We start from the raw sequence: 27,017 nt of genomic DNA, 5'->3' as shown, positions 1-27,017 counted from the left end.
GATGTCATAAGTGGCAGATTTCCAAATCGGCTTGTAACGGCTAATCAACCCACACCTGGTAGCATGTCATGGGACCTTTAAGTTTTAAAGTCCTGCATGTTTCCGCACGTGATCGACTTCATGCCTTTCTACGCTTCAAACTTGTGCATGTTGCAGAAAATGTGCAACAGCACCCTGGGGTCAACCTTTAGGGTGGGTCACAGAATTCTGTGTAACACCCGCTCGCTCTCCTTGCTTGACCGTGCTTTAGCATCTAGGATCGATTGCTCTTCCTTGCATTCCCCGGTGTTAACGCTGAATTTCATACATTGAATTTTGCAGCTGAGTTTGGCATGTTGAATTTGGGGACGTTGAAAATATTGAAGCCGTTGAATATTGATTTGGATTTTTTTTAAATTGAAAAAGAATAAATAATAATTAAGCATTTAATTCAGAGGCAAAAAAAACAGATAAGTTAATATTCAGTGCTTAGAATTCACTGGCTTTTTATTTTTAAATCCGATGGCACAGATTTGCTTCCATACCATGTGTTATACATTGTGTTATAAATCATGTGTTATTCATGTGTAATACATGTGTTATACATTATGTGACATCATGTGTTATACATTATGTATTGTACATTATGTGATATACATCATGTGTTATACATTATGTGTTATACATTATGTGTTATAAATTATGTGTTATACATTATGTGTTATACATGTGTTATCTATCATGTGTTATGCATCGTTTATAATTCACCATCCCCTCACAAACACAGTGGAGAGAGAGGGAGGGAGAGATAGAGAGAGCGAGAGAGAGGGAGAGAGAGGGAGGGAGAGATAGAGGGAGAGGGAGAGGGAGAGAGAGAGAGAGAGAGAGAGAGAGAGAGAGAGAGAGAGAGAGAGAGAGAGAGAGAGAGAGAGAGAGAGAGAGAGGGAGAGACAGGGAGAGGGAGAGAGAGAGAGCGAGAGAGAGAGAGAGAGAGAGAGAGAGAGAGAGAGAGAGAGAGAGAGAGAGAGGGAGAGACAGGGAGAGGGAGAGAGAGAGAGAGAGAGAGAGAGAGAGAGAGAGAGAGAGAGAGAGAGAGAGAGAGAGAGAGAGAGAGAGAGAGAGAGAGAGAGAGGAGAGCACGCATGAGAGCGAGAGCGAGAGTGCGCAAGAGAGCGAGAGAGAGAGAGAGAGAGAGAGAGATGCATCTCGATAAGCAAGCATAATGCCAGACTGCAGGCTACTCCTGCTCTCTCACCACTCCATGCAGTGGATATGAGTGATTGAGCCTACATAGAGAACACCACAGTAGGAGTTCAGTAACCCCTATGTGATGATAAGTCAAAATATACTGCTTATGTTACTGGATGGAACATAAACGGCACTTTAGCGTTTGCACACGTGTAAAAGAATCAGTGTATTGACGTGAAATATACAGTATTACAGTTTGAACTGCTGAAGGCTGCAGTGATTCAGCAGTGAACCGATTCACTGTCAACTCTAAAGGACGTTGTCAAAGGATGCAGAGAGTTTTATAGTCATTTAATAGTTCGAAGGTTCTTGACAGAGTTCCTCTCTGCTTTAAGAGCTTCTGAGCTGCCAACTTAACACTTGGCTAGTATTGTCATCCATTTAATTCAACAGACTGCTTGTTCATTAGCAATGTGCGTGTGGGGGGGGGGGGGGGGGGGGGGGGCGGGGGGGGTTGGCAGTGCTCTATAAATAGCTGTACCTTGGACTTCATGAACTTGGAGTGGTTCTTGTAGACCTCCATCTGCTTGATCTCCTCCTCACGGTCCTCCGTGTTCAGCAGGCCGCTGGCCTTCAGCATCTGGATCTCGTCCTCCAGGTCCCGCAGGCTGCGCTCCAGCGACGCTACCTTGGTGTCCTGGAGCAGAGAGACGCAGAGGACACACAACTCAGACCGGGGGGGGGGGGGGGGGGGACCACACAGCACAGACCCTGAGGACACACAAAGCTCAGACAGTGGAGGGGGGGGGGACCAGCCCCACCAAATAAACCGAGTCAAAAATATCTCTTGAATTGGTCCAGAGATACTGCAGTAATTGCAGGGGAAATCAAAAGCGCACTATTCAGTGATGCCAAGCCAGATGTATATGAATCAGCATTTGGAAACTTCCTACACACACACACACACACACACACACACACACACACACACACACACACACACACACATACACACACACACACACACACACTGTGTAGGGGAAGAGGAGCTCTGAGCAAAGCCAACAGCTTAATAGGGTTTTTAAATAAATACTACAACGTCTTTAGGAGTGGCCAGGCTCTATCTACTATGGTGCTCTACTACTCTCTCTCTCTCTCTCTCTCTCTCTCTCTCTCTCTCTCTCGCTCTCTCTTTCTCTCTCTCTCTCTCTCTCTCTCTCTCTCTCTCTCTCTCTCTCTCTCTCTCTCTCTCTCTCTCTATCAGTCTCTGTGTCTCTGAGTTGCTATGTTTGTGTGTGTTTGTGTTTATCTCTCATCTCACTCTCACCTTGTTATCACAGAATTGTTATGTCATGTTCCCCATCTTCGTTGGAGTGCTTCTCCAACGGTCCACCGGTAACCAGGACGGTGGACCAGTGGACCAGCTGAATGAACAGCCTGTACAGATACAGTCCTACCACTGAGCCAGGGTCAGATGAACAGCCTGTACAGATACAGTCGTACCACTGAGCCAGGGTCAGATGAACAGCCTGTACAGATACAGTCGTACCACTGAGCCAGGGTCAGATGAACAGCCTGTACAGATACAGTCCTACCACTGAGCCAGGGTCAGATGAACAGCCTGTACAGATACAGTCGTACCACTGAGCCAGGGTCAGGTGAACAGCCTGTACAGATACAGTCCTACCGCTGAACCAGAAACCATGCAGGACTATTCTCCTGATCGGTGTGCAAGAAAGTGTTCCACATCTCATTTCCATTGGTTCACATCACTCCCATCACTTTAAGAGCAGAAATTGTCGGAATAGATAGGTCAAAGCACTGTCTATGTTTGAATTAATAAGTCAAAGCACGGTACCTTAAAGACTGAGATATATAATCCCCTCCAAAGGCTTTCAGAGGAACATCCACCTGGCCACTAAATATACTCTCTCTCTGTGCATCCCTCTATTTCCCCTCTCTCTCGCTCTCCCTCTCTCCCTGTCTCTGCACACTGGCCTCTCCCTGTCATCAACAACCACACCTGTTTCCATGGCAGCGGCACGCAAGCAGAACGCAGGGCGCAGCGTGCTCCGTCTCTGGTGAGCGAGAGAGGGCGGGCGAGGCAGGAATAGAGCAAGCGAGGGAGCCAGCGATGGAGACGGGGCTACGAGCTCTATCCCGTCAACAGACCAGAGTGTGTTAACAGGCTGGGAGCTCCTCAGTGATGGAGGAACCCTTTCTGACTCCTCTGTACACAAACCCCAAAACAGGATGATCACATGACCATGATGGTCACCTGACCGTGGTGATCACATGATGCAGAGGGGCTGGTCCACTGAGAGCCGTCGGTCCAGAGGTGATGTCATGATTTATTTTGAGGAAGTGATATCAGCGCTATGCGGCTGCCCTGGATCCTCCCTCTCTACAGCACCCATGTTTTATTCACTAACCCAGTTCACTGTTACCTAACCCTGTTCCCTAACACTGTTCACTAACCCAGTTCACTGTTACCTAACCCTGTTCCCTAACACTGTTCAGTATTACCTTACCCTGTTCACTAACAATGTTCACTAACCCTGTTCACTGTTACCTAACCCTGTTCCCTAACACTGTTCATTAACCCTGTTCACTATTACCTTACCCTGTTCATTAACAATGTTCACTAACCCTGTTCACTGTTACCTAACCCTGTTCCCTAACACTGTTCACTAACACTGTTCACTAACCCATTTCATTAACCCTGTTCACTATTGCCTAACCCTGTTCACTAACACTGTTCACTAAAACTGTTCACTAACCCTGTTCACTAACCCTGTTCACTAACACTGTTCACTAAAACTGTTCACTAACACTGTTCACTAACCCTGTTCACTAACCCTGTTCACTAACACTGTTCACTAACACTGTTCACTAACCCTGTTCACTAACCCAGTTCACTAACACTGTTCACTAACACTGTTCACTAACCCTGTTCACTAACCCAGTTCACTAAGACTGTTCACTAACCCTGTTCACTAACACTGTTCACTAAGACTGTTCACTAACACTGTTCCCTTACACTGTTCACCAACCCTGTTCCCTTGTTCACTAACCCTGTTCACTAAACCCTATTAGCTAACCCTACTAGCCACATCAATTATGTTGCATCTGACGATTAACCAGGGATACAAACTGACCAATTTGAAAGATATTCAGATGGCGTGCTTATTTTCAGTAACTTTAAGTATATTTGCATCTGACTGAAAACAATTTTTTATACCTGTGCATCTGGTACCCTTGGTTTCTGTCTCATTTCATGTTTTTCAAATAATTTAACTTTATTAATTGCATTTGAATTGCACAAAAAATCTAAAGTCATTGTTACTTGTTGCGAGGTGTAGAGTAGTAAAATAACATCTCGCTATTATAAAGTATCACTGTCTTTCACATATGAGACATGAAACACGATATTCAACTGAAAACGTCTGAAGGATAGTTGCTTTACGCTTTGTTCAACTTGTTGTTAATTATATAATATAATTCAGTTAATGGTCAGAGAACACTCCATTTAAAATAGGGGGATGTGTGGTTCTCGATAACCTCATTGAGTGGCAACTAGCATCATGTTGACATGTCAAGTACTAACTAACCCAGTTCACTAACACTGTTCACTAACACTGTTCACTAACACTGTTCACTAACCCTGTTCACTAACCCAGTTCACTGTTACCTAACCCTGTTCCCTAACACTGTTCACTAACCCTGTTCACTAACCCTGTTCCCTAACCCTGTTCGCTAACAATGTTCACTAACCCAGTTCACTGTTACCTAACCCTGTTACCTAACACTGTTCACTGTTACCTAACCCTGTTCCCTAACACTGTCCACTAACACTGCTCACTAACCCAGTTCACTAACACTGTTCACTAACCCTGTTCACTGTTACCTAACCCTGTTCCCTAACCCTATTCACTAACACTGTTCACTAACCCTGTTCACTAACCCAGTTCACTGTTACCTAACCCTGTTACCTAACCCTGTTCCCTAACACTGTTCACTATTACCTTACCCTGTTCACTAACAATGTTCACTAACCCTGTTCACTGTTACCTAACCCTGTTCCCTAACACTGTTCATTAACCCTGTTTACTAACCCTGTTCACTATTACCTTACCCTGTTCACTAACAATGTTCACTAACCCTGTTCACTGTTACCTAACCCTGTTCCCTAACACTGTTCACTAACCCATTTCATTAACCCTGTTCACTATTGCCTAACCCTGTTCACTAACACTGTTCACTAAAACTGTTCACTAACACTGTTCACTAACACTGTTCACTAACCCTGTTCACTAACCCTGTTCACTAACACTGTTCACTAACACTGTTCACTAACCCTGTTCACTAACCCAGTTCACTAACACTGTTCACTAACACTGTTCACTAACCCTGTTCACTAACCCAGTTCACTAAGACTGTTCACTAACCCTGTTCACTAACACTGTTCACTAAGACTGTTCACTAACACTGTTCACTTACACTGTTCACCAACCCTGTTCCCTTGTTCACTAACCCTGTTCACTAAACCCTATTAGCTAACCCTACTAGCCACATCAATTATGTTGCATCTGACGATTAACCAGGGATACAAACTGACCAATTTGAAAGATATTCAGATGGCGTGCTTATTTTCAGTAACTTTAAGTATATTTGCATCTGACTGAAAACACATTTTTATACATGTGCATCTGCTACCCTTGGTTTCTGTCTCATTTCATGTTTTTCAAATAATTTAACTTTATTAATTGCATTTGAATTGCACAAAAAATCTAAAGTCATTGTTACTTGTTGCGAGGTGTAGAGTAGTAAAATAACATCTCGCTATTATAAAGTATCACTGTCTTTCACATATGAGACATGAAACACGATATTCAACTGAAAACCTCTGAAGGATAGTTGCTTTACGCTTTGTTCAACTTGTTGTTAATTATATAATATAATTCAGTTAATGGTCAGAGAACACTCCATTTAATATAGGGGGATGTGTGGTTCTCGATAACCTCATTGAGTGGCAACTAGCATCATGTTGACATGTCAAGTAAGTGTCAACATGATGCTAGATGCTATGTTGATACTAACTGATACTAAACTGACACTAAACCGACACTAAACTGATAACATGTTGATACTTACTGATACCAAACTGACACTAAACAAAGACCACGTTACTACTAAACCGATACTAAACTGACAGTAAACTGATACATTACTGCTACTCATAGGTGGATTACCCATGTCAAGTGAAGTCGCTGGGTTTATCATGTGTTTGTTCTTTTGTTGTTACAACAAGAGCAACAACACTTGGACAGTTTTTATGGGATTCCACATGAACTCTTCATGTGGTTTTACCTTCATCTCGATGATGGTCTGCAGAGCCTTGGTTTTGCCCGGGTCTTGATGCAGCTGATTTCTCCTGTGTAGCTCCTGAAGGAAGATTCATTATCACAAAACATGCCACTCAACATCTATATCGCTCTGTTTTAACCTGTTCATAGAAAATAGTATATTGGGTAAATATGTCATTACGTATCTATATGTTTACAACCTGTATTACACATAAAACCTGAACATATTTAATTTAACTTCATTAGTAAAGAGAAGGGAAGGTAAAATCCATGTTCAATATTTTACCAATTTAGCATGTTTGTCTTAACACCCACTTACCTTCCATTGAATAAATTCAAAAGCATCCCATAATCATAATGATTATAACTTGCACGGTGCAGACCTCAGTGACCTCATAGTGGGCTAGGGCCATCCTGCTTACATCTTATTCATCCATGGGTTAGCTTATATAGGTCATAGAGAATTAACTGATTGGTCCTACGAGACACTGTCTTCATTCTAAGAATCAACCCCTGAGCAGCATTTAATAAAAAAAGGAGCAGGCTTTGGAGGTTTTACTCATACTATATTACTTTGATGATCCACCCATTCATTTGTTTTTTTCGTGGTTTGAGCTTTATTGTTATTGCATGAATGACTCAAATAATGGGACTGGGCCATGTTTCCATTGCCTTGGGACAGGATGGCATCTCACTGGCGCATCTAGTGAAACGTAACCAGACCAATTAGAAGAAATAGATGCATTAGTGTCACAGTGTTGAAAAACATTACCTATATATGTTTATATCAGGATCAATGCATTGAATGCAAGTGAACAGTAGGTCAAATGGATAATTTAAATCTCCAGACAGGGTCATTGATTATTGGTACATCCCTCTTTATGTATTCAACGGCGAGAAGGAGGATATTAAGCCAGACTAAATGAGTGAAGCATCGCTCTAAGCTCACTCCTGCCACCTAGTGAATAAACAGGAACGCAACCCCAGACGTTCTGCTGTGTAACACACTCCCAGCTCTGCTGAGGCACCAGTGCTACAGACTGTTGTCCCCGTGGTACCTCTCTGAGGTGGATGTTCTCCTTGTCCTTCTGGTCCAGGATGACCTCCAGGTGTCCCAGCTGGGCCTCGGCCTCGGCGATGCGCCGGGCCCTCTCCTGCTCCTCCTCCTCCATGCCGCGGCCCCCCGCCAGCCCCTTGCTCTGCAGCATCTCCAGCAGCTTCTTGATGGACTCGTCGCGGGCGCCCAGCGTCTGCTTCTGGGTCTCGATCCGCAGCTCCATCTCCTCCAGGGTCTTCCTGAGCAGGAAGAGCTCCTTGGCCTGCCGGTCGTGCTCGGCCTGCAGCCGGCGGAAGTTCTCCTCGTTGAGCTCGATGGAGGAGAAGTGGTCCCCGGGCCGGCCCGTCTCCTGCTGCAGGAGGTGGTTCAGGTCCCTCTGGGTCCGCAGCTCGTCCTGCAGGGCCTGGATGGTCAGCTGGAGGTGCTGAGGACGCACCACAAACACACACACACACAGACGCACACACACACACAGACACACCCACACACACACACACACACACACACAAACACAAACCCCCACAGGTAGACACAGACGCACACACACACAGACGCAGACACACACACACACACACACACACACACACACACACACACACACACACACACACACACACACACACACACACACACACACACACACACACACACACACATACAGAGACACACATACAGATACACACACACACACACACACACACAGATAGACACACACACACACACACAGACACACATACACAGACGTAAACACACAAACACAAACATGCACGTACACGACAACACACACACACAAACACACAAACACAAACATGCACGTACACGACAACACACACACACACACACACACACACACACACACACACACACACACACACACACACACACACACACACACACACACACACACACACACACACACACACACACACACACACACACATATATGAAACCTCACAGTGAATAACAAGGATAACACAGTGGACAGCATAATGTGGTTAGAGGGTCTGCAGACGAGGGTTTTTTCAAGAAGAGACTAGAGCACAAACACTTTTAAAAACTTTATAGAAGAGGTAGGCGAACAGGGTTTTCTTTGGAATCAAGGTACTAAGTTGCTGATTCAGAAGAATGCAGTGTATTAAGGAGACATTGAATCAGGTATTAGTCATATACCAGGTACCAAATCCTATTCAATCAACTGCAGATTTCCAATGAGGGCATGGCTTGCAGTAATGCAGTGCAGCAGATTCAAACATTAGACATTTGGAAATATTTGCTCTTTTTTTACACGCCCACACTTTTACATAATTAAAATCTCATTTAGCAACAAAGCCCTAACAACAGGGACACGGTAATCATACACTTCAATATAAGAAGCATTTTTCAATGGTGTTATCGATTTAATCTCTGTTGGGTCTCAGATTGATGCGGAGGTGTTTTGGATCACTCGTTTGATGACCTGCTCGCTGAACATTATCTCATTACAAAATCAATCAATCAGTTATAAATATATATGCCAAAATATATATATTTATAGGATTTTCTTTATTGATTTTAAAAATATTTTATTGTTATCTGTTGATTTGTCATTTAGTGCTCATGGTAATGGTCTGATAGTCAATGCTATTCAGAGATTCTAATCTGATTGACCTGATTGACCAATCAGAATCGAGTATCTGACGGTCAAGAGACCCTGCTGCTACACAGTGCAGCATTGACTCACAGGATGATGTAGAATGTGTGCATGTAAGTGTTTGTGTGTTTGTAAGTTGGAATATGTGCAAGTTTTTGTTTGTCTGTGTGGGTTTATTACAAAGTTTAATTTAGTTGTGGAACTGTCAGGGTATTACACGTGTCATTTAGTTTGATCCACAGCTATACAAGGGAGCTTCAAGGGAACTGCAAAATTGAATTTGCAGTGAAATAGAAAAAGGTAGTGGCAGACTTTTCCTAGTGTAGTTGAGGACACGGGATAAAAGCAGAGGGGCCTGGTTTCTGTCAATCAGAAAATGGCCCGTTGGGGTTTCCTGGACCAGTAGATGGGAGGGGTGTTGGGGGAGCAGGGGAGGGGGCGGGGCTAGTGGATGAAGGATGTGTAGGGAAGGGTGTTGCTAGTAGATGGAGGGGTGGGACTAGTGGATGGAGGGGTGGGGCTAGTGGATGGAGAGGTGGGGCTTGTGGATGGAGGGGGCAGGGCTAGTGGAGGGACAGGTGTGGCGGGAGGGGCGTGGCTAGTGGAGGGAGGGGCGGGACCAGTAGAGGGAGGGTGTGTAGGGAGGGGCGGGGCTAGTAGAGGGAGGTTGTTTAGGGAGGGGCGGGGCTACTGGATGGAGGGGGCGGAGCTAGTGGAGGCAGGGTGTGTGTGGAGGCTAGGAGCTGAACTGCGGAAAACAACTGTTAGGGGAAAAAGCTGGGTCTATGTAAGAGGCAGACAGGTTTTGGGGAGATGCAAGTGTCTGAGTAAGGTGTAGGTCAAAGGTAAATAGAGGAAGGAAAAGAAAGGAATATCACGGGCTCTGAAACACACGTCGCCAGTGAGGGCGACTCTATGTTTGTGCTCCGCCGGGCGGGGCAAACATAGGAACAAACCTTGGTTCTCCTGGCATCCAGCAGCTGGCGTAAAGGATGAACGGAAACAAACAAATATACAGAAGGATGGTGAAGCACAGCGTGAAGGGCAGGAGGCCACAGAGACCAACCCCCCCCCCACCCCCACCATCCTCGGATAGTCGTCCTGGTTCATCATGTCCCAGGCCTCCTGATCAATAATTAATAGGGCTTAGTCACACGCACACCCTGTCACACACACACACACCCTGCCACAACACGTCTTGATCGATAGGACCTTTCTGGAAAGAGGAAAATGTGACACATTCTTTTTTACTATAGCCTGATAAGGTGGAATTACCTTTATGGGTAAAGGTGCTGTTTCCCAGACTCCTTTGATTATTATATAGTTATATAGTATAAGCTCATGTGCAACTATGTGATTTGCTTTGAGGATGTACATTTAAACCCAGCAGGGGGCGATATTTATCTCTCCAAGAGGAGGGTTGGACCAGTGCTGGACCAGCGCTGTTTCCCCCCCCGGGACTCCAGGTAAGAACACGGTGCACACCGCACATAACCTCTACCTCAGCGTTATATCGTTATCGTTACAACACGTTTCAGTACATTATAGTGGGGACCTACAGTCCACAGCTGGCCCTGCTCCAACATGTCTTCTTACTTTACACCTCCAGTGCTCTCTCCTGTACCTGCCTGAGGCTGACAGTATTAGCCAAAAGTATAGCAAACTGACATAATGTTATGGTATACATATAACTGCATATCATCGCAACAATTATGCCATTATGGATGAAAGGAATGCGCCGAACAAATCTTTAAATGGTCCATTTCCTGTCTTAGCCCTATTCAGGCAAGTCCATTTCCTGTCTTAGCCCTATTGAGACAAGTCCATTTCCTGTCTTAGCCCTATTGAGACAAGTCCATTTCCTGTCTTAGCCCTATTGAGACAAATCCATTTCCTGTCTTTGCCCTATTCAGACAAGTCCATTTCCTTTCTTAGCCCTCTTCAGACGACTCCTTTAATTCCAACATCCTTGTTTGTCCAGAAGGGGCGTTTTCTTGGTTAGCATTAGCTTTCCTTTAGCCGCTTCAATAGGCTCTGTGCACAACTCTAGAAGCGAACTTCCGGTGTCGCCGGGTGTCGGCATACTAGTTTCCGGCCTACTTCCCGTATCAGTTACCACGGCAACTATAAATAGTAAAAAGATGGAAAACCCAACCAAACAACGGAAATTTAATGTTAGAAGACTTCACAAGCTTCAACGGAATGAAGGCGGATCAAACCAACACTGCTGTGTACCGTTGTGCTCAGCTTCCAGCCGGTAACACGGGCTGGTGTGTGGGAGGCTGGGAGCGAAGAGAGAGACCGGCGAGTCCCGAGCCTTGCTCCGACCCCGAAGAGCCTGAGCTACCCGTTCCGATGGTCTTAGACCATGAGTACAGTGCTACTAGTACAGTGTGTGTTGACCGTGAGCACTACAGTGCTATACAAAAAGAGACATTTGTGGAGTTAGAGGCAATGTGAAGCTGGTGTGTTTGTGTCTGTGTGCGGCTCGCGTGCCTGCACTGTGTTGGGGCCGTGGTGGGCGCTCTCGGCTGGAGCTTTCTGCGTGTTGTGGTGGCTGACGAGGAAAGTGCGCTTGTGTGTACATTTGTGCTGTTTTTTTTAATTATACATGTTTGTATTGATTATTTGATTAAACATATGACCTCAGCTAAATCCCGCCACGGACACTGTTATAAAAGAAACAGGCGTATAACGGTTTGTTTATAACGGTTGGTTTATCGCTAGCTTTAACATACACTCAAGCTGTGAGGCTTCTCTGATTTCTTCATGGACCTGTGGCACAATGCTCTGATAATCACCTCCGATGTTCCCTTATCTTTGCTAGACACTAAAAAATTGACACGTTGGTACAGTTAGTACAACAACGGACAGTTAAGTGTTTTAAATACAGAAAAAAAATGTTGTCGCTAACAAATGTTCACTAAAAAGCCGGTAGTCTGTCACCTACCCTCAAAGTTACGCAAATAACTCGAAATATAGAGCTTAAATCCTTTTTCCCGCTTGCTTGTAGGGGCAAGGGAACTAGCACCAACAATGCGGTGAACATCGTTAACATTTATTGTCGGTAGATCTTGGAGACATCTAGAAAAGCCAGACATGTTCACACTATGGACTGGGTCAGTAAGTAGACCGGAAACTAGAATGCCGACACCGTCAGTTGACTTCCGGGTTCTAGTGCACAGAGCCTATTAACCTGCAGAGGAAAGGTAGCCTAGCTGCTGCTCCTGTGAGGGAGTCCAGCGTCTTGTTGACCAGATGTCACACTAATGGAGTCTGCACAGGTCAGGGTAGGATGAAGCAGCAAACTTGGGTGTGACTTCTTCTATTTGCTCATTTTTTATAATAGAAAATCTAATTGAAATAAAATTGCTGCTTAAAGGAGCATTGTAGGTCAGCCAAAATGTCCTTCCCCCTCTATTACTTTGAACTTGAAGAGATTCAACCTGTGGTTAAATGATTTGAAATAAATGTTTTCTGTTTATTTAAATATTGGGTAACCACATTTGCTTTGGGCTCAGAGAACAGAAAAAAATGAAAGCTAAGCAAAGATGTTATGTTATTGTTATGTTATTTAAAATAGGGGGATTCCAAAAAAGACTGATCTTTTTTGATATTTGGGAGTAAAACACATTTCAGTTCATTTCAGGATTTAGGATTTTATTTGGATCCCCATTAGCTGATGCAGAAGACATCAGCTACTCCTTCTGGGGTCCACACATACCATATAACAAAACAAGAAATCAACAAACAAGACAACAGATAAATAAATAATGAGATATATACATATTTTGGCAACCCCGCGCCGACGGACCTGGGCCCCGTTTCCCGATAACGATGGATCTACGCTCGTACGATCAGTCTCACGATGGATGGAAATTTCTTTGGAGCGTTTTGCGAAACACCTCTTAACATGATCGCACGTGTCCTGCACTCACGACGTTCGTAGGCTTGTAACTGTCTACTGACACGGTGCTGAAATGGGCTCCGTAGGAGGGGGAGACGCAGGAATGTCGCAGGAAATTGGAGTTAAAATAGCTCCCCATCAAGGCCAACAGCAGAGTAGCATACGAAAGGAATAGACTGCAATAATATGAATGCTAAAGAAATTAAAACACAATTGATTAGGCCTAGGCCGACATATGTATCAGTCCTAATCCTGAATGCAGTGTAGGTAGGTTTTTCACAGCATATTCCCCCCTGAAATAATTCCATGTTAACAAAAATAAAAAATAGCTTGTGTGACAACTATTATTTATCTTAATGTGCTGATTTCTGAAACGTGCTTTGCACAGCAAAGAGAGCCGACTTTATCTGATTCCGCATAAGGTTTCATTAGGTGCGTTTCCATCCCCCTGATTTTTTGCAAACTTTGAAGTATGGAATCAGTAAACGGTGATGGAAACACCAAAATTTGCATAAAAATCCTTTAATTCGCAAAAAAGTTTATTCGCTCGCTTGAGGTGTTTTTGAGAAATGCGAAAGAGAGTAAATTCGCAAAATGCGAGATGGAAACACACTTTTCAAAACAGCTGTGACGTAGCGAACTTTGAACACACAGGAATGACAGTCTTTCCGATTTCCGCATAACGACCGGCCATAGCAACCCTGCCGACATCAACGTGTAACGTCATCACCCTATTGTGCTCTCCCTTACGTAAGGCACTCGACGTCGTCCTCGTATTTCCCTTGCTACCGCTGTGTACATTGTAATTTCTCTATTTCTTCGTCTACGGATGGAAGTTAAAATAGCCAATGATAACTTCACTGAAAGAACAGTTATGACTTGCCCAAGGGAAACCAATTGCTGCTGAATTCCTCTCTCCATGTTTGTTGTTTGTTGTTACTCTTCTCTATTGGCGGACTAACCGCTTTTTGTCACATTTGTTACAGCCTTTCTACTTCTACCAATTATTACAGCCACGTATCGGCATACATTTTTTGCCTACAGCGCCACCTCCAGGCAGAACTAGGGTAGTTACCCGCTCCAACCACTTGATGGAAACACACCTAATTCGAATTACTTTTTTGCAAACTTTCTAAAGATTCGCATCACCTTTTAGATGGAAATGCAGCTACTGATTAACGCGCACTCGCTACTCTACAATATTAGTAGACATTAAAAATGCAACGTTCCATAATTCAAACGCAGAGGCTAGGCATTGACACACGGCTATTGTTGACTCGATTAGGAGAGCTTGGTCTAGATCCTGCCCATATTGGATGGCAGGATGAAGTAGGCTATAGGTCTTTTTACCCTGCCAAGCCGGTTCGGTCGCAGCTTGGCAGAGATTTCACCTTCTTATCTCTAGTTTCCTGTGTAAAACCGAGGGGGTCAAATCCCCCGTTCGTCACGGCGCGGGGTTTCTTGGTTCACTGGGGAAGGCGGGGCTGTGCACGGAGTCTCTGACCTCTTTAGAATAATTTGTATTATTGCATACTCCCGAATGTTTTAATTTTTTTATGAATGAAGACACCCAAATGCTTTAATGAGTTCACGTCTGAGTCTAGACTACAAATGCGATTAATTATGGTCAGGGATGTTCGTTACTGTCTAGACAGGGTCCAATAAATAGTGAACTCCATCACAGCCTCACCGAAGCGCTTAATGCAAACAATCGCAACAAAAAACACCTGCAGAAGTTCTCAAGACACCAACTGTTCTCAGCATGATGCATGTCTACAGTAGCCTATGTCTTCTGTCATTGATCAATATGAGGACATTTAACCACGATGGTTGAATTAAAATGGGGAGTCAGCAAGTGACAGCAAGTGCAGCTCGAAAGCGACCTCCCACACAAGAGCAATGGAATCATTTGATTTTATTATATTTTAATGAAACGCATCCAATACACGGAATGTCCGCTGGGGACGCCACTGAGGCTATAGTAAGCTAACGATGCTCTTAGCATCCTACGAGTACCCCTGGAGTCCTCGTTAGCTACGAGCGTTTTCACAACGTTCGTTACCAACGATTCTTTCGGGAAACTGTGTGAAAACTGTACGATGCTTGTACGACGCACTTCACGATCCACTTAGGCTAACGATGCTTTCGGGAAACGGGGCCCTGGAGAAAACTCGCCAACTCTCTGAACAGCGCCCTCTCTACGGACAAGGAGTCCAAGGGAGATTCATCCCCTTCAACACGGCTGTAACTGCCCACCAATTAAGCAGGCACAGACAATCATGGGGATTGAGATCACCTGGGGGAAGGTGGCGGCAGAGGGGTATTAGCAGTCAAAGAGAGGAGACACGTAGGCGAGACAGGCACGCGCCCCGACAAGACCGACGGACTATATCGCCCTAACGTTTGGACAGTTTCCCGTAGGAATAAGCGAAGGGTGCTGGGAGCGACATTCACACCGGACACCAAGACGGACCTGGCCGGAGAACCCACACCTCTTTTCCCCATAGTGGAAGTAACCTTAGTTGTTTTATGATTTTCCTTATTCTCCTGAGCGGTCAAGAAATAAAACCCTTGTTTGGACACCTGGCTTGAGCAGTCTTTATTGGGAATACGAGCCGCCGACGACCGGGGTAGCCCAGTCGTCGTTACTTGCTAAGTCGTTACTTTGAACTAAAATTTTTGTTTAAAGTAAATCTTCTTGTCAACAGTGGATATAAATTGTAATTAGGAAATACCCCATTCACAACTGACAACAAACACACAACACTTATTCAAAAATGTTATTGCTGTTAGCTGGACAACGGCACAGGTACTAGTAATAGTACAAAACTATTGTGAGTTCAGCATATAGTGTTGAATATTTATATTGTTATGAAAGTCATGGTTTGGTATGGTATCATGTGGAATTTCCAAGATGCTCCATCATATTACCTACATTGTCCATTAAAGAAAAGGGACAGATCTTTTTACTGACAGCCAAAAGGTCATTCTAACAATAACCTGGCACGTTGTCCATCTGTTTTTTTCCTTCCTCCTCCTCCTCCTCAGGTTGGAGCTGCCGCCATCTTCAGACCAGCTCTCAGAGCAACATAAGCAGCCTAACCCGATGCTTCCTGAGAGCTAACCTGAAAAAACGGGTCAAAGTACTGATAAAACCCATTGATATTGTTGCCGGTTGATGCTGTGCAAGGTATCTTGAAATGCGTCTCAGCTTTACATTGCCATTCAACACTTACAATAGATTGCAAAAAGATTCTGCACAGCTTATGATGAGCACAGCGTATCAGTCATGTATTAGTGCTCACTCACCATCTGAATGAAGGAGCCAATAGGATTCTCAACACGGTCAAGACCCTGCAGACACTGATGACTAAGGCCTGTGCATACAACAGCACACCCACCCACCCACCCACCCACCCACCCACACACACACACACACACACACACACACACACACACACACACACACACACACACACACACACACACACACACACACACACACACACACACACACACACACACACACACACACACACACACACACAAACACACACGCATGCACGCACGCACACACACACTTACACACACACACTTACATACACATTCCATATTCAAGATTAAAGGAGAATAAAGCAGTGCTTTACCTTGTCCAAACTCTACCAGACTACCAGAGCCAATCTGGTTCCATGTTTCACCACATTTTCTTTCACTGTCTCGTGTCATGTGGCAAGAAAACATTCCTCAAAGCTTCAGCAGAAATCATGTCAAAGCTGGGGAGGGCCATCCTCCATTTTGGGAATTGAGTTGATGAGGGGTGACTATCTGCAGCAGATATGCCACGCTCAAGCTCAGACACTTTCCTCTAGCCTCCTAAGAGTAGCATCAGGCTCACACAGTATCCTACAGCAACCTAAGACTAGCATCAGGCTCACACAGTTTCATCTAGCAGCCTAAGCATGATGGAATAGTATTCTATGTCTTGAATTATTTGTTGTGTCACTGTTATCGAAATGCAACTATGTTGACGATATGACGATGAAGGAAGAGGCTATGCTATTCCCTCGGATGTGTTGATGTTGGGAAATCTGTTTGGGGTGCCCTTAATTTTGTTGGCTGCGTCCGAGAGAGGGTTAAGCTTCTTAGACACTTATAGCATGTACTTATAGTATTGCATATACAACATTGATCATTATAATGCTTGTTTTGGCCCGTGGACATAGTTATAAGTTATACGTGCGTATGCGTTAATGTCCCTCCCAATGTTCATGTTTCATTGTGTGGGGGCCTGTCGTCTTTACGTTTCATTGTTGATCGGATGATAAGTTAATTTGGTGTTGTGTTTGTGTCTGGATGTTGACCCTGCTGATTTGCTTGCCAGGTAGCAGCTAGGTTTAAAGGTTAGCAGTGAATCAAACCTTTTGCCTCTTCCTTCTCAGCCGCAGGATTTGTAGATGTTAGGGGGATCATAAATATATGGCCTGTTAAGCCCTTTGTGACTATACCTGTGATTCAGGGCTATAAGGTTCATGTAGGTTATCGTACTCCTCAGTTCAAATTGACTTAAATGTTAAATAAATGACTTGTGTTGAGTGTTGTTGTGAAAGTGTACTATGGTTTGGATGATATATGAGTGGAGGCTGAGTAGAGGAGGGAACACCGCCGTCTTACTGGCTGTTCCCCTGAGTAGAGGAGGGACCACCGCCGTGTTACTGGCTGTTCCCCTGAGTAGAGGAGGGACCACCGCCGTGTTACTGGCTGTTCCCCTGAGTAGAGGAGGGACCAACGCCGTGTTACTGACTGTTCCTCTGAGTAGAGGAGGGACCAACGCCGTGTTACTGGCTGTTCCCCTGAGTAGAGGAGGGACCAACGCCGTGTTACTGACTGTTCCTCTGAGTAGAGGAGGGACCAACGCCGTGTTACTGGCTGTTCCCCTGAGTAGAGGAGGGACCACCGCCGTGTTACTGACTGTTCCCCTGAGTAGAGGAGGGACCACCGCCGTGTTACTGGCTGTTCCCCTGAGTAGAGGAGGGACCACCGCCGTGTTACTGACTGTTCCTCTGAGTAGAGGAGGGACCAGACCTGGCCGTTTCCTCAGCTGGCTGCAACACACTCATACTCAACAACGCTTCCTAGCTTAAAAAGTCGCCATAATCAGTAACCTTGGGGATAACACGTCACACTTCCTTCCTAGAACCCAGCCCAGAGTGTTTGAATTCAAGCTGAAACAGAGTGTGAGGCAGTGGAGAATGTGTGGGGGGAAAGGTGCAAAATGCTAAAAGCTATGCATTAGCTTTTTCGGTACCACTGTACAAATAACACAATATACGGGTGTTGGGAACCATTACAGTGGTAATTCCACGACGTGACGAGCAACCAGCAGCACTGGGAAGCCTTCTGAACTGTTAACGGCTTTCTTTAAATAGGTGTCATTCGACTAAAGTATATTTGCATCCAAGATACCCTTTCTCGGTTTCTCACCTTGAATGTTATCATATTATTGGCCATCCTGAGCAGTTGGCAGATATCATGGCACGGACAGCAGATCTCCCATGAAAACCCAATCAATGAAACATAATAATAATATTATTCACACCTGGTTCAGGATGTTATTAATGTAATTGATGTAATCCATAAAAAGTTTGTCTTCATATCAACATCATAAAAGCCCCATGATGGAACAGTAAAGAAACAATCGCCTCATCTATCTCTGTTTTATGGAAAGCCCCCCTAGACTCCAGAATCTAGCGTCCATACAGTCAAGGCATTGGTTCACATAAAAGCTGTTAGACAGCTCATGAGAAGACAGGCGGTAATTGCTGCTATTTTACTCACTCACTCATTCACTTCCACATTGTCCACGCTGAACTGCGCCCCTGGTGTTTGCCTCCTATATTGAGCCATGGGGCGTTTCTTCTTATGAGAACCTCCTTGCTGACACACTATTTGTAGAGGCCACAGAAACTCTAAAGGATTTTGTATATTACCAATGGTTATTGGGAATCGGACCAAAACAATTAGCCAATTTGCTTTTCAGTGGACCTCCTGACATGCCCAATGAGAAGAAAGTAGAAATCCACTACATTAATGAATTCATTACACTTAACTTCATTGATGTGGGTCTGACGGCAAAGCAGAGTGTGACCGCTTAGAGTGCATTTTAGAATTTGAAACAGACTTACTTTATTGCGGAATCAAGCATTCTCCTCATGCATAACATCTTAACATGACGTTGAGGTTTAATTCACTGGGTGAACCCAACTGTGCAGGGCTTAAGATGCGATGGAGTGACTTCGAGCGCTTAGATTCTATTTGTGCGCTATGGCGATCTCAGCCAAAACAGCCCAACCCCGCTCCTCCTACTCCCTCCCCGGGCCGAGACGCATATGGTCTATGGTCAAGCTGTTTCTGGCATGGGGGAGTTACAGGAAGAACCATCGTCACATAGGCCAATCAGTTACAAGAAGAACCATCGTCACATAGGCCAATCAGTAACAAGGAGCACGATCGTCACATAGGCCATTCAGTTACAAGTAGATCTACCGTCACATAGGTAAATCAGTTACAAGTAGATCTATCGTCACATAGGTCTATCAGTTACAAGTATATATATAACCGCAATGTTCCACTTATAAACCTGAACTGCAGCCTCATTCACATGGTCAAAATGTCTATTGATAAGCAAGCACACAACATCCAGTAAACTCCAAGCACACATTTCTCAAGTGAATTAAGGGCTTTCTTCAAAGCATATACCTGAAAAATCTTTGAAATTCTGGGGAAATTAAACATTTGTAGTCAAGAACACTAACGGAAAAAATCTAAATATGACAAAATGGAAAAATGGTTAACAAAGAAGTTCCCCGGGTTCCCCGGGTCTAGAGATTAATATTATGAAAGAATTTTGAGTCCAGGTCAATCTGGTGAGGAGAAATAAGCCTAATTCATGATTTTTTACAATAGCGCCACCTTTGGGTGCCGTACCACAAATGTCGGTTTATGAGTAGTGGGGGTTATTGGTAACCATACCTGAAAATGACAAGGGTTTTCGACTCACGGTATAGGCTGCAGTATGACTTTTACAGAAGTCATACATAAAAAAACGTTACAGAAAGTACAGGGGACCAAGCAGCTTTGCTGCTCGTGCCCTAACTATCGTCACATAGGCCAATCAGTTACAGGTAGATATCTACCGTCACATAGATTAGAAGTAGGGGCCTACCAGGCCTACCAAATCTGATAGATATCATGTCCCGGACCGAGCGACCGTAGTATTTCTACTTGGTGGGTGACAGAAAGAAAGGTCCACATTGTTTCGAAGGAGATAAGGTAGGGTTTAGTTGTAATGATGGCAACAATGACTTTAACTGTTTCAATTGAATGAAAATTCAAATTATAACGCATAAAGAAGCTAAAAACTCCCCTCCCCTTTTATTTTGTTTTATATTATAGCCTATTGCAGCAATTAACCTTTTTAATTATATAATGATATGAATAAACTTATAATGACGAATCATGCAGATGGGAACTCTCTTTGCGTATGCTGAGCACATAACAATTAGTTTGTTTCAGAGGCTATGTTGGTCAATTTGAGAAACACATTCGCTTGAGGGACAAACGAGGGACCAGACCTCTCGGATTATTATTTTAGGAACGAACAGATAACAACGAATCGAGGAGAGGAGTACTCCAATCTGGTCATATCGCGTTATTCCAACACAACAACACACACACACACACACACACACACACACACACACACACACACACACACACACACACACACACACACACACACACACACACACACACACACACACACACACACACACAAACACACACACACACACACACACACACACACACACACACACACACAAATAGCATATATTACTATTATTTTAACAAAATAAACGGCTGGGGTGTGTCCTTTTTCATGGTTATATTCTATGTATTCTTAGCATTTAGCACTAGCTCAATCACGACTCCTTCAGAATTCTTGGGGGTGGTTACGAACCAACCAAGTGGGCAGGGCCATGAATAATAATTTGAAGGATGTCGTTTGAGATTCATAATAACCTATCTTCTGGAGGCTCACACAGCTTTTGGCCGTGATAATATATATTATATATTATATGATATAGATATCTATGTATAATATGGGTTTCTAAGAGCCATTGGGATACATCCACCGTAAACAGAGCGCATGGTACTGTCAGTGGCTACAAGCTGTTTAGGGCCACACCCCCACCCCCCTCCTTGACACGCCCACCGTATACAGAGCGCATGGTACTGTGGCTACAAGCTGCTCAGGGCCACACCCCCACCCCCTCCTTGACCTGCCTTGACACGCCCACCGAAACAGCGCGTTTGTATGGAGTCAGAACAGTCTCATTATTAATGAATGCACAGAGAAGGATTCACAAATGTATTTTATGATTTATATATAAATTACTCTCTTCTCACAAATACATTTCAATGCACACACAAATGGATATCGGCATGTATAAATGTAAAATAAATCCATAAACAAAAATAAGTTTCACAAACATATTTCTGATCCACACACAAATATGTCTTGTTTTAAATAAAGGTAATATAAATCCATAAATATATTAATTTAAAAAAGATTTGCAATTTTCATCAAAAATGTATTTGGATGTTGTTACATTTATGTACAAACTGTTAAACTTGAATTTACAAGACGCTTTTCATTTGTGAGCTTGTTTGCATTTGTGTGTGAAACTGTCTGCATTTATGTGTGGATTTTTGAGACTCTCCTGACGTCGCTAGATTCACAAATGCATTTTTTTCAACAAGGAACTCTCTGTAGCCAATCAGATGCCTCCCTCGTTTTCAGCCAATCACATGGCTGCAGTTCCGACCTCTGAGTCCAGCCTCCGAGCCTCCCGGTTCTCTGTCAAATGTCTACTCTATCGGAAAGAACATGGTTTTTTGAATGATCGTACATAACAATCTCTAGGTGGTGAAGAAGTAAATGCTGCGTCACGACACTTTTTCCATCTAATTTCGACTGGGTTTTGGGATTATCGGTGCCGTTAAAGTAGTAAACGGCACCGACGTAAAAACCCAGTCACAGCAGTCATGTGGTTGACTGAAAACGAGGGAGGCATCTGATTGGCTACAGAGACTTCCTTGTTGAAAAAAATGCATTTGTGAATCTAGCGACGTCAGGAGAGTCTCAAAAATCCACACATAAATGCAGACAGTTTCACACACAAATGCAAACAAGCTCACAAATGAAAAGCGTCTTGTAAATTCAAGTTTAACAGTTTGTACATAAATGTAACAACATCCAAATACATTTTTGATGAAAATTGCAAATCTTTTTTAAATTCATATATTTATGGATTTATATTACCTTTATTTAAAACAAGACATATTTGTGTGTGGATCAGAAATATGTTTGTGAAACTTATTTTTGTTTATGGATTTATTTTACATTTATACATGCCGATATCCATTTGTATGTGCATTGAAATGTATTTGTGAGTAGAGAGTAATTTATATATAAATCACAAAATACATTTGTGAATCCTTCTCTGTGCATTCATTAATAATGAGACTGTTCTGACTCCATACGTTTGGGGGAAGCTCAATGTGCGACTGCTTCGGAGTGACTGTAACTCTGCACCACGGCTGAATTTCGGGGACGTCTTTGAATGCTGTGTTTGTGGCCCACTAATACCTATATTAAAGCATCCATAAATAGAATGGCATGGGATCTTTAAATTATTCTCCAATCCATGAAATCAACCAGAGAGTTATTCCATGATCATTACGCAAAGGTTTATGGGCTTTAATATATTTAGAATAAAAAATATCATAAATTAACCCAGACAAATTGTAACATATACAATACATTGATCAGGCTATTTCATCTAAAGATTTTAAACCAAGAGAGCCATTACTCAATTTCATGCCATTTTTCATTGTGATAATAAAGTGATATATATTGCGAAAGGGGTGTCAATGCACCATACCTAGTGGATGTGTTAAGTTTTATATGATTATATATATTATATTATTATGTCATACAATCCTCCACCACAAATCTCGGGCTTCAGGGAGATCATGCTCCCCTGGATCCAACGAGCACGCTGTCATTACATTGAGTGGCAGCGTCTACTGTTGGGGCTGACAAGAGTCCTCCATGCTGCTGAGAACGCTTGGCCACAGCCAGAGACGAGGGGGGGTGGGGGGCACTCCAATCAGCTGCCAATTAACTTACAGCCAGTTAAGTCCCTTTGGCTCGCTGTTTATTCTGCTGCATTATTCGCTCAATACACTGACAGAGAAATCAAAGTTTTGGTGACTGCAGCAAAGTCGGCCCGTCCATAACTCGATGGAGGCCAATGTGTGCTCAGCAACTTCCACACAAGACAGTATACTCTGTGTCGTATACAGTAACAACTCATCACTTATTACCAGTGCTTCATTTGTGGAGCAGGAGGTGCAGGCCCACAGAGCTGATCTGGCAGGTGGGGTGGGGGAGTACAAAACACATCAAAACTACAGTGGTAGGCGCACAGACAGCTTGGTGCCGCTGGGCTGGAAGTAAACAGGAATGACAAAGCACCACTATGTACAGCTCACCGGTAACACATACTGTTGCATCTTCCGACATGACAACGGAGCCTAGTAACCACGATATGCCTGTTATACATAACGATGGGAATTAGAATTGACCATACTCGTTTTTTGCTGAGGGTATCCAAATTAGCTTTGAGGTTTTACTGCACTTACACTGTTACAACTAATCACTTTAATATAAATTCAGCTTATTTAAGACTGGCATGACATTCTTGGCTAAAGGTAAGATCTTTTTTTCTTAAAACAATCATAATCCATTTATCATTTGTACGTCCATACGCCCATTAGCACACCAAAGACCATTGCAACAGTGAAGAGGGGCGTGTGCATGAGCATACTATTAAGAAACCAAAGAGCTGTCAGTACACCCCCACTCCAAGAGGCTGATAGAGAGGCAGAGACACAGCGTCAGGCAGGAAGAGACATCTCCTGCTTTAGAAACGCAGACTGATGACAGGAAATCAGAATGAGAGACGGGAGCGTGTGAATGGAAACGCAGACGCCAGGCTGAAGGATCCGTTTGGCTGCTTCGGACTAAAAGCTCTCGGTACTTTGGGGGGCGATGCAGCCTTCTTCTTTGGGTTAGGTTGTCAGATTGTACGCTTAATAGACGTTAAAAGGTATTTAAAAGTCTACATTTGGGAGGAATCTGACAAAATTAAAGAAAGTGTGCTCTTTAAAAAATGTATAAAAGCGCTGGAGGTTCCCGAATGATATGAAAAACACAGACTGGCTGACCGTGTCTTTGGGGGAAAAGAGTAAGAAGAACATTGATCCAGTACAAGAATACATGTAACCACAGAGCATTGTCATTGATGCCAGATACTGCATCCTAACTGGTACTACAACTGGTTCTTACCTGGTTCTCCTCATGAGTCACCCTCATCTGCTCCTTCAGGATGGACGTCCGAGCGGCCTCCTCCTTCCGCATGATCCGTTCCTTCTTGAGCTCGGGGCTCCAGAAGCTCTTGATGCTGTTGGTGGAGGAGCCCAGCTTACTGTCCTTCAGGTCAAGCTCTCTGCGCAGCAGCTCGTTCTCCCTCTGCATGTCCCTGAACTGGGCCTGCATCTCCAGCAGCTCGCCCCCACTGCTCCGCACCGCCTGCCTCAGCAGGGCCGACGGCACCCCCTGGTGGTGGTGGTGGTGCTGCAGCATGGAGAGGGAGCCCAGGTCACTGTAAGACAGAAGGTCAGCGTGGGGCAGCCCCACTGAAGCAATGTTGGGGCTGCTGCCCATGGCTGTCACGCGGCCCCCGTACATGGCCCGGCTGGTGGCTCTCCCCAGGGTCATGGTGCCCTTGGGGTAGGTGGCAGTGGAGCCCACGCCCTCGTGGTCGCTCAGGTACATGGGCCCCGAGGTGGCGTAGGCCGCATTGAGGGACTGGATGTTCTCCATGGAGAGCGTCTTGCCCCCCGCACCACCCCCGCCCCCGCTGTTGGCCCTCCGGTGGCCCAATCGGGGGGACCTGGGCAGGCGCGGGGACCGTGCGGGGCTGCTCTCTATATGGCCTACTGCCCTGGCACTGCCGTACATGTCCTGGGTAAGGTGGATGTTGCCACCAGGGGGTCCTTGCCAGGGGAACGCTGAAGTGAGACTGCTCCTGCTTGCTTAATTGCATAGGACTGCTTTAATTCATGCAAGAACAGGTGGGTTGCTCTGGAGTCAGATCTGGGGAAGGAAACAAATAAAAATTATTGTGAAAGACATTTGGGATATACATTTTTCTATAAAAGCCAGATGTCAAACTATTAATGAGCAGGTAGGAGAGAGATAAAGACTATAAAACTTCTAAGGAGCAGGTAGGATTTAGAAAAGGGCTAATCAGCAGTAAGGAGTTAGCTAAAGACCGAACAATTGATATTCAGGTGGATATTCGTGACAAACTAGGAAGGTAGGAAGGTTTCTTGCTCAACAATGCTCTTGAAATATCTCACAATGTGACATGCAGGCCTGCCCTGAATCATAATGAAGACGGGCCTCAGCCGTTGAGCTAGAGATGGAGATCTCCCCTGCATGGGGAACAATCTGGAGAGGGACGGCTCCCTGAGGTCGGGACGTGCCTGACTCACCACCGAGCGGCCTGCTGTCACATTTTGTTGGGCTCAGATTGGATGTGATCCCACTGGGAGACCCAGCATCACTCTGGCTTCCCTCATGCAAACCATTCATCTGTGTCCTATTAATACCAAGCCCCTGAAATACTCAAAGAGATGTGAGTGTGGGGTCGATACTAACAAAGTTAAGCCAGGTCAAGAGAAAGTCATCCTAGACCAGACTTGCACTTGCACTTTAGAAAAACGACATTTAATCTGATGGAGAGATCTGTGACTCCAAACTAAGGTTATGTTTTTGCCAATGAGGCTTGTTTGAATCTGCCTAATAAATCTTGCTACTATAATATCAGGCCTGTCGCACCAGTTACTCAACGTTACTCATGTGCGCATGTGCCAAGCAGCCTGCAGCTCACACACACACACACACACACAGCACGCATGGACGTATACATACACCGCAAGCACGCACACGCACATGCGCACGAACATACACGCAAGCGCACACACACACACGCACACTAGGGATGGGCATTTGAAGGCACATCAATATTCAAATTTTCGATTAAAAAGTTCTTCCGTGATCTGGCCTTGATTAAACAAATATATTCGTTTTCCATCTATTAGTCTAATTAATAAGGAAATCAAATCCAATTTGTTCAATTTATTGAGCATTTTAAAAGGAAAAAAACACTCTAAATCAGCATGCTGAATCGAAACGAGATCATTTTAGACAAGAATATGAATGAACAGTATTGCAATACTTAAGGCACAAACTGAAATTAGATTAAAGTAAATTTAAGGCACAAACTGAATAGATTCAAGTAACTGAAGCACAACAGCAAAAAGTATAAGCACTGGTGGGCTTTGATATCAACAGAACTCCACTTGCAGCGCATGGGCCTGACTCGCATTACGCATGATGCTTATATAACAGAACATCAACAAAAATATATTATGTGTAAGACGGAAATATAGTGTGTCTAAAACATTTCCAGTTAACATAACACATAAGCCCACCTACCGCATCACTCATTCTTGTTAAAAGAAATGAGCATATCTACGTGCTCGGGGGATAGGCGGATGCGGAGGCGATTTACAATCAAGCCCGCCGTGGAAAAGACTGCGCTGGAGCGGAGGTTGCCGGTATAGCCAAGTATTCCAAGTATTAAATGGCATTAGTATACATGTTTAATGAACAATATGTAGTTAATATAGCTAATG

At 44.2% G+C, this 27,017-nt stretch overlaps 1 protein-coding gene across 1 annotated transcript in view; it reads right to left on the bottom strand.

Moving 5' to 3' along the window:
• erc2 (ELKS/RAB6-interacting/CAST family member 2) overlaps positions 1-25,390 on the bottom strand; it is a 41,660-nt gene extending 16,270 nt beyond the window's left edge. The window contains exons 1-4 of the mRNA XM_056605297.1: positions 24,601-25,390; positions 7,592-8,014; positions 6,538-6,612; positions 1,709-1,864 (exon numbers count right to left, since the gene is read on the bottom strand). Of these exons, the coding sequence (XP_056461272.1) occupies positions 1,709-1,864; positions 6,538-6,612; positions 7,592-8,014; positions 24,601-25,275 (1,329 nt within the window). The 5' untranslated portion in view covers positions 25,276-25,390. The remainder of the gene's footprint in view (positions 1-1,708; positions 1,865-6,537; positions 6,613-7,591; positions 8,015-24,600) is intronic.
• Positions 25,391-27,017: the final 1,627 nt, after the last annotated feature.

The sequence above is a fragment of the Gadus chalcogrammus genome, chromosome 13, assembly GCF_026213295.1.
Source record: "Gadus chalcogrammus isolate NIFS_2021 chromosome 13, NIFS_Gcha_1.0, whole genome shotgun sequence".
NCBI classification, from domain to species: domain Eukaryota; kingdom Metazoa; phylum Chordata; class Actinopteri; order Gadiformes; family Gadidae; genus Gadus; species Gadus chalcogrammus.
Note: the sequence above shows the minus strand (reverse complement) of the source record. Positions and strands in the feature narration are given on the sequence as shown.